Source organism: Eubalaena glacialis, chromosome 11 (genome assembly GCF_028564815.1).
Source record: "Eubalaena glacialis isolate mEubGla1 chromosome 11, mEubGla1.1.hap2.+ XY, whole genome shotgun sequence".
In the NCBI taxonomy this organism is placed as follows: Eukaryota; Metazoa; Chordata; class Mammalia; order Artiodactyla; family Balaenidae; genus Eubalaena; species Eubalaena glacialis.
The window spans coordinates 99,612,286-99,622,036 of record NC_083726.1 but is presented as its reverse complement, the minus strand read 5'-3'; the positions used below and the strand labels follow the sequence as shown (position 1 = coordinate 99,622,036).

At 33.1% G+C, this 9,751-nt stretch overlaps 1 protein-coding gene across 1 annotated transcript in view; it reads left to right on the top strand.

Moving 5' to 3' along the window:
• Positions 1 to 2,238: 2,238 nt before the first annotated feature.
• Positions 2,239 to 9,751, top strand: part of LOC133100515 (solute carrier organic anion transporter family member 1B3-like) — a 66,726-nt gene continuing 59,213 nt past the window's right edge. Inside the window, exon 1 of the mRNA XM_061204698.1 lies at positions 2,239 to 2,328. Coding sequence (XP_061060681.1) covers positions 2,239 to 2,328 — 90 coding nt within the window. The remainder of the gene's footprint in view (positions 2,329 to 9,751) is intronic.

The window sequence follows — 9,751 nt, the reverse complement described above, 5'->3', positions numbered from 1 at the left end:
AGTGATAATATCTTCAGATATTTATCATTTTTGTATTTGTACATTAGCCATTTAATATGCATTATGTATATAGATGGACTTTATATATATAAAAATTCTTGTTGCATGAATTAATGAATAGAATATACAGTTGATCCCCATCATTTGTGGATTCTGTATTTGTGAATTTTCCTACTCACTAAAATGGATTTGTAACCCTCAAATCAATACTGCTGCTTTTTCATGGTCATTCACATACCTGCAGAGTGGTAAAAAATTTGAGTTCTCCCACATGAATGTTCCCAGCTGAGGTTGGACAAGATATAAGATATGGCTCTGCTTTCTTGTTTTTGCTCTTGTAATATAAACAAGTGACCTTTTCACAGTCTACTTAGAGCCATTTTTTGCATTTGTGTGCTTTTGCTATTAAAATGACTCTCAAGCATAATGCTGAAGTGCTATCTAGTGTTCCTAAGTTCAAGAAAGCTGTGATGTGCCTGATGGAAAAGATACGTGAATTACATAAGCTTCCTTCAGGCTTGAGCTGCAAAGTGCTATTGTCCACAGATTCAATGTTTGTGATCAATAATACAAGTTAAATAAGGTGTCTAACAGGAAGGAGACATAAAACAAGGTTATGTATTGATTGGTTGACAAAAATGTTGTGACCACAGATAAACAGGAACCAAACCCTGTATTTCCCCTAGGAGCAATGTTTAGTAATTGCTAATTCAGCATTTGCAAGAACTGTATAGAACACAACTACTGCAAATAATGAGAATCAACTGTATATAGAACATGTATTAAATATACTGTATAATTAGTGCCCTATTAGTAATCATATATCTATGCTTATGCTTGTTTCTATACATAAATAGGTATTTTTGCTACATAAATATGTATTATGCACATATGAATAAATAAGAATACATTTTCTAAACCTCAGTGAAGGACACACTATTCTACAAAAAAGAGCAAATCTAAGAAATAAGTTGATTCATTTTACTAGTCTTTAAGATAGGGGCTTAATAACTCTCAAAATTTTAATCCCTCTTACATTTGACCTCAAAACTCCACTTGTAGGAATTTTATCGTACAGAAATGATCACACATAAATCAAAAGACATATTAAGAAATTTTTCTAATATGAAATAATTAGATGCAACCTAACCTAAATTAGATCCTACCTAAACATAAAACTAGGTAGATAAACTATACACAATGGAATACCCTACAACCATAAGAAAACTGAGTAAGCCATATTAATATAAAGCTAAGTATATAAAGCAGAGCAAAAAGGCAGATAACTGTAGTAACGGTATGCTGCCATTTGTGTTAAAAAAGGAAAATATTGTGTATTTAATTAAAAATGCATATCGTATTTCTGGACAAGATTCATTGAAAGCTGATAATACTCTTCCTCAGAAAGAGAAACTGGATGAGGGTTAGAGGAAGAAGTTTTCCCATATGTCATTTTTGATGTTTTGTGCTTTCAACTTCAAATATACTCTCTCTTCAAAAATAAATAAACAAAATTAAAATAAAGTGGAATCATGGTGATGGTAAGTTCAAGCACGGCCACAGTCCCTCTGCCAGGTACTTCGAGTACACTAAGCTCTTTTTAACAAATCCAAACTTTCTCTGCTTTTTGAGCCTGGTTCCAGAGGTATTAATATTTTCTCTCTGAAACCTTTTTAGGCCACTCTAATTATAATTAATTACATTATTTTTCTATTCATTTTGACTATCTACTATATGCAAGGTACTGTTTGGCATTTTGTAAAACCAGAAAGATGAATTAAACACTTATTTGCCTTCCTAAATCTTATAATGTAGATATACAGAAAATATAACAAAATTTTATTTCTAATAGGTAGTTGTTAATAATTTATTTAATCTAATCTAGCGTGTGATTCTATAGTACATTATTTATTTGTTGTTTCAAGTTCCCCTCCGTAAATTTATCTTCCTAAATTACAATCTCGCTAAAGCTAGAAATTTGTATATGTGTGAGTGTGTGTGTGTGTCCGTGAGTGTGTGTGTGAGTGTGTGTTTCCTTTTGTGTCCCAGTGCTCAGGACATGGTAGGTCCTGAATGAATATTAGTGAAATTATTGATTGATTGATGTTGACCTTGAGGTTTTTCTCATTTATGAATTGTTAAAGTGAAATAAATTATACCTTTCCTCCCCAAAAAGGTGATCATTTTGAACGAAACATCGACAAAAATTGAAAACATTCACATGATATCTGCAGTTCAATGATGGATCAAAATCAACATTTGAGTAAGACAGCAGAGGCACAACATTCTGAGAAAAGGAAAACTAGAAACTACTGCAATGGATTCAAGGTGGAATGCGTTTCATGTTTTCAAACTAAAATAAGTAAAGGGAGAATTTTGATTTAAAGAAAAGGCAGCCAGTTTTTTAAAAGAACATTATATTTCAAATTAGAGTTTTCGACTGAAGCATACATTAAAATATTAACACAATGATATACATCTTGATATAAATCAATCTTTAAATCTGAAAAAAAGGTCTTTGGTGACATTTCTAGTTAAGAATTTATTAATGTTGAAAATTTAGAAAGATTTTGATATCTTCTCTTCGATTCTTGATGGACAAAAAGATACTTATAAATGTGATTAAAATAAAAGCAGTCTCTGTGTAATGGATAGTATGTTAAAAAAAAAATTCTTACATTTAACCTATAAACAGAGAAAATTTATCAGTCTTGTGAATCACTTTGTGGTCTTGACCTATTTAATTTTTTTTTTTTAAAGAACAGCATTTGTTATTCTATTAACTTAAATAATATAGTCTGAAGGAACTAAAAGACCTAGCCCAAAGACCTAGTTGATGACTTAGGAAAGCCATTTAATTTTTCCATATGCAAGTGGGTAAAAGTGATAATCCTGTCTCTTGCTTTTGTCACAAAACAGTGAGACACTGAATGATATAGACTGTATTGCGATTTTCACAGACGGGAAAAAGCAATCCTTGAGCACAGAGTCAAGGAAACCAAGACTCAAGGAAGTTGAGAAGTTTGTGTGAAGTCATCTAGATTGTAAATGGAAAACTCTTAAAACTAAATCAAAGCCTTTCAACCCCCATAGAGAAGACTAGAGGAAATCAAAAAATCAATCAGGGCTGACTTTGATCAATATTTAAAATGTTTTCCTCAAAGTTATAGTCTTATCTAGCTGAATAAAGACCAGAGATCAGATTCAATTGCAATCATGTTATATAAAGTCTGTTTTAACTTTGTCCAGGGAACATGAAGTCTGTTTGTTTTTCAGAGATTATTGGTAAAATCAGTTCTGATGAAATATTTAAGTAATATTTAAACAGAAAAGCAGTCACCTGGAGAAAATACTGGCTAATGCAACTGGACCACATTCTATTGCCTAGGCGTAGTAGGTTGTGTTGGCTTATTTCGCTTTTAAACATGGAGGGTTACAGTGATTCATTTGCACATGCATTCAAGGTGACAACAAACTAGCTGAAGCAAATAAAATTGCCTGGGTAGTCTCTTGCAGCATATTTGGAGAAAATCTTCGAGTTAGCATGTTGTCAGTGTGTATAAAGTATGTTAATTGCAGCCCAATAATAAAGAACAGAGAAGCAATAACAGTAATAGTATATTGAACACTTACTAAATGCAAGACACTGCTCTGGTATTTTAGTTCTACTAATGGATTTATTCCTTACCACAATTCAGTCAGCCATATGCTATTATCTCCCTTTTACACATGAAAAAAAACTTAGAGGGTGAATGACTTTCTCTAGGTCCCTAGGCTGGAAAGTGGTAGAGCCAAGGTCTGAAATTAGGCAGTCTGATTGCAAGTCCCATGAGCTCAATTGTACTCCATGTTGCTAAAGTACCTGTGGGTTTCCATAATATTAGTGCCCTCAAGATGTTCTGGTAAGCACAGATTTGTAAGTGGGCTATTTAATAATCTTCCTCATTCTGTACTTCTAAAAATTCCCCTTTATAACGAATAATTGAGTTTCAAGCAAGCATATTTGCCTGCACACACACAAATACACGTTGTTACTGATGTGGGTATACAGACTCAGCAGGTAAAAATGTGTAAAAGTGCAAATAGATAATAATTTAGAATAACAACAGCATAGTTTGATTCTTTCTTACCCCTTTCCCTCAATTTTTGAACTGAACCAAGTAGGTTATATAAACCCTTCCAGTACATTGTTCATCTTTACACTTGTCATTTCTGTGCTTCAGGTTTCTTGTACCACTGTGTTGTAATGAAAATTCTTTAAAAACACAAAAGTAGTGCATCATCATCAAAAAACATAAATAACAGGGCAAAAGTAAAAGGTCTCCCATTCTACCTTCATTCCCACTCCCCTTCCGGAAATCATTAGGATAACCATCCCATTTGTAACCACCAACAGTATCCCTACCCCACAGTTTTCCTCTGGCTAACCTTCTTCTGGCCTATTAGACTTTTTGCTATTTCTCAAGATGTGAAGTGCACTTCTGACTTGGAGAAGCTTGCACTTGCTCTTTCCTCATCTGAAATGTTTGACTCCCAGATATCTTGCTCTTTCATCTCATTCAAATCTCTATTTAAACATTACCTCATCCCTGACCACCCCATATAAAATAGCATTTCCTATCCATAACTCTTGAACCAAATTTGATTTTTCTTCATAGCATTTATCACCACCTGGCACCGACATACAAATGCACACTTATGTATAGGTGTGTATGTATATGTATGTCTTTAATAAAATAAAACAGAACAAATTTATCACAGTTCTGTAATAATCATACAATTCTGAAGTTGAGAAGTCTGAAATAGGTCTCACTGAGCTAAAATCAAGACTTTGGCAGAGCTGTGTCCTTTCTGGAGACTCTAAAAGACAATTCATTTCCTTGCCTTTTCCAACTTCTGGAAATTGCCCAAAGTTCTTGACTAATAGCTCTCTTCCATATTCAAAGCTAGTGATGGTCAATCAAGTATTTTTCACATTGACGTTGACTTTTCTGCTCCCTTTTCCACATTTAAAGGACCCTTAGGATTACATTGAGTTAACCAGGATAATATAGGATAATCTCTTCAAGGTCATCTGATTAGCAGCCTTAACTCCATTTGCAACCTTAAGACCCCCTTGCCGTGCTACCTAATATATTCATAGGTAGGCAGAGTAATGGCATGCAAAGATGTCCAGGTCCTAATCTCCAAAACCTGTAAATATATATATTTTTCCTAGAGGAAGTCATTTGCCCTCTTTATATCTAAGTTTTTTCATCTGTGAAAGGGAAATAATAGCATCTGGCTGACAGAATTATGGTAAGGAATAAATCCACTAACAGAAGTAAAACACGAGAACAATGTCTGGTATATAGTAAGTGCTCAATAAATGCTAGCTACTACTATTTTTATTGTTTCTCTGGTCTTTATTATTGGGCAGCAATTAACACACTTTATACACACTGTCAGCTTGCTAATTCGAAACCTCTCCACATATGCTGCAAGGGACCATGCAGGCAATCTTACTTGCTTTGGCCAGATTGTTGTCATCTTGCTGTACATGTGAGAATGAAATCACTGTCCAGCACATTGAGATGTAAAGTTGGGTGGCTGATTTGAGATCGTTCTTCTTTTTTTATGTAGCTGTTTATCACTATGAAATTCCTTCTTAATACTGTATTTGTACATCCCATATGTTTTGGTATTTTGTGATTTCATTTTTGTTTGTCTTGAGATATTTTCTAAATTCCTTTTTGAGTTCTTGGACCTATTGTTGTTCAAGAGGGTGTTGCCTAATTTTTACATATTTGTGAATTCTCCAGTTTTTCTCCTGCTATTGATTTCTAGTTTCATTCCATTGTGGGTAGAAAAGATACTTGGGATGATATCAATCTTCTTAGATTTGTTAAAACTTATTTTGTGGCCTAACACGTGATATATCTTGGAGAAAGATATGTGTACATTTAAAAGGAATGTGTATTTCACTGTCATTGGGTGGAACATTTTTTGTATGTCTTTTAGGTCAATTTGGTCTACAGTGGTGTTTGAGTTATCCATTTCCTTATTATTTCTATCCACTATTTAAAATAAGGTATTAAAATCTTCCACTATTATGGTATTGCTCTTTATTTCTCCCTTCTGTTGTGTCAATGTTTGCTTTATATATTTAGGTACTCTAATGTTGGGGATAGATAGGTAGATAGATAGATAGACAGATAGGGATAGAGATACTTATTAAATCTTCCTGGTCAATGGACCCTTTTATCATTATATAATGTCCTTTTTGTTTCTTGTGACATTTTTTACTTAAAGTCTATTTTGTTTGATATAAATACAACCACCCCTGTTCTCTTTTGGTTACCAATTGAGTGGAATATCTTTTCCCATCACTTCACTTTCAGTCTTTGTGTGTCTTTAGATCTAAAGTGAGTTTCTTATACATAAGTCATAGTTGAGTCTTGTTTCTTTTTAATTTTTATTTTTTTAATTGAAGTATAGTTGACTTACAATACTATATTAGTTTTAGGTATGTAGTCTCTATATACCTGAGACTCAGTATTTTTACAGATTATACTATACTAGAACTTATTACAAGATAATGGCTATAATTCTCTGTGCTATACCTTATATCTTTGGTGCTTATCTATTTTATACATAGCAGTTTGTATCTCTTAATCCCATACCCCTAATGTGCCTCTCCTCCTTTCCCTCTCCCTACCGGTAACCACTAGTTTGTTTTCTGTATCTGTAAGTCTGTTTCTGTTTTGCTGTATACATTTGTTTGTATTATTTTTTAGATTCCACATATAAGTGATATCATATGGTATTTGTCTTTCTCTGTCTGACTTATTTCACTAAGCGTATTTTCTAGGTCCATCCACATTGCTCTAAATGGCAGATTTTCACTCTGTTTTATGGCTGAGTAATATCCGTATGTGTGTGTGTGTGTATACCCACTACATCTTCTTTATCTGTTCATCTGTTGATGGACTCTTGGGTTGCTTCAATATCTTGGCTATTGTAAATAGCACTACTATGAACATTGGGTGTATATATCTTTTCAAATTAGTGTTTTTGAGGTTTCCAGATATGTACTCAGGAGTGGAATTGCTGGATCATATGTTAGTTCTATTTTTAGTTTTTTGAGGAACCTCCATACTGTTTAGTTTTTGAGGAACCTCCATACTGCAAGTGGCTGCACCAATTTACATTCCCACTGACAGTGTACAGTGTTCCCTTTTCTCCACATCCTCACTGACATTTATTACTTGTAGACCTTTTGATGATGGCCATTCTGACAGGTGTGAGGTGATATCTCATTGTTGTTTGGATTTGCATTTATCTAATAGTTAGTGATGTTAAGTATCTTTTCATGTGTCTGTTGGCCATCTGTATGTCTTCTTTAGAAAAATGTCTATTCAGGTCTTCTGCCAATTATTTAATTATTTTTTATATTGAGTTGCATGGGCTGTTTATATATTTTGGATATTAACCCCTTGCCAGTCATATTATTTGCAAATATTAACTCCAACTACAAAGGTTGTCTTTTTCTTTTAATCCATGGTTTCCTTTATGTACAGAAACATTTAAGTTTAATTAGGGCTCATTTGTTTATTTTTGCTTTAATTTTTTTGCCTTAGGAGACAGAACCAAAACAAAAAAAATGTTGCTACAATTTAAAATGTCAAACAGTGTTCTGCCTATGTTCTCTTCTGGGTGTTTTATGGTTTCAAGTCTTACACTCAGATCTTTAATCCATTTTATTTTTTCGTGTGTATGGTGTGAGGAAGTGTTCTCATCTCATTGTTTTTCATGTAACTGTACATTTTTCCCAGCACCATTTGTTAAAGAGACTGTCTTTCCTCTATTGTGTATTCTTACCTCCTTTGTTGAAGATTAATTGACCATAGATGTGTGGGTTTATTTCTGGACTCTCTATTTTGTTTCATTGATGTATGTGTCTGTTTTTGTGCCAGTACCAGGTTGTTTTGGTTACTGTAGCTTTGTAGTATTGTCTAAAATCTGGGAGAGTGAAACCTTCAGCTTTGTTCTTTTTTCTCTAGATTGCTTTGGCAAATCAGGGTCTTTTGTGATTCCATATGAATTTTAGGATTACCTGTTCTAGTTCTATAAAAGTGTCATGGGTATTTTGATAAAGATTACATTAAATCTGCAGATTCTTCGGGTAGTATGGAAATTTTAAGAATATCAATTCTTCTAATCCAAGAGCACAAGATATCTTTTCATTTCTTTGTATCATCTTCAATTTTATCAGTGTTTTAAAGTTTTCAAAGCATAGTTGTTTCACCTCCTTGGTTAAGTTTATTCTTGGGTATTTTATTCTTTTTGATGGAATTTTTAAAACTTTCTCTTTCTGATAGTTTGTTATTAGATATAGAAAAACAACAGATTTCTGTATGTTAATCTTGTATCCTGACACTTTGCTGAATTCATTTATTAGTTCTAACAGTTTTTGGGTGAAGGCTTTAGGGTTTTCTATATAAAGAATCATGCAAATAGTGACAGTTTTAATTTTTCCTTCCAATTTGGATGGCTTTGGTTTCTTTTTCTTGTCTGATTGCTGTGGCTAGGACTTCCAATACTATGTTAAATAGAAGTGGCAAGAGTAGGCATCCTTGTCTTGCTCCTGAATTTAGAGGAAACGCTTTCACCTTTTCACCATTAAGTATGATGTTAACTGTGGGTTTGTCATAGATGGACTTTATTATGTTGAGATATGGTCCCTTTATACCCATTTTAATGAGAGTTTTTATCATGAATGGATTTCAAATTAAACCGCAAGGGAAGAAACAAAAAGAAGAAAAAACATATAGAGAAGAACTACAAAAACAACTGGAAAACAAGTAATAAAATGGCAATAAGTACATACCTATCAATAATTACTTTAAATGTTCATGGACTAAATGTTCCAATCAAAAGACATAGGGTGGTTTACTGGATGAAAAAAAAAAAGACTCTTCTATATGCTGCTTACAAGCAACTCACTTCAAAGCTAAAGACACACACAGACTGAAAAGTGAGGGGAAGGAAAAAGATATTTCATGCAAACAAAAACAACAAGAAAGCAGGGGTAGCAATACAAAATAGACTTTAAAAGAAAGACTATAACAAAGGAAAACAAGGGCATTATGTAATGATAAAGGGATCAATACAAGAAGAGGATTTTATACTCATTAACATATATGCACTCAATTCAGGAGCATCTAAATATATAAAGCAAATACTAACAGACATAAAGGGAGAAATTGGCAATAATACAATAGTAGTAGGGGATTTTAACACCCCACTTACATCAATGAACAGATCATTCAGACATAAAATCAATAAAGCAACAGTGGTCTTAAATGACACTATAGACCAGTTAGACTTTATAGATATTTATAGGGCATTACATCTCAAAACAACAGGATTCACATTCTTTTCAAGTGTACATAGAATGTTCTCCAGGATAGATCACATGCTAGGACACAAAATAATTCTAAACAAATTTAAGAGGATAGAAATTATATCAAGCCTTTTTTCTGACCACAATGGTATGAAACTAGAAATCAATTTCAGAAAGAAAAATGGGAAAGGAACAAACATGTGGAAACTAAATAACATGCTACTATAAAACCAATGAATCAAAGAAGAAATCAAAGAGGAAATCAGAAAATACCTCAAGACAAATGAAAATGGAAACACAACACTCCCAAATCTATGGAATGTATTGATAGCAAAAGTAGTTCCAAGAGGGAAGTTCACAGCAATA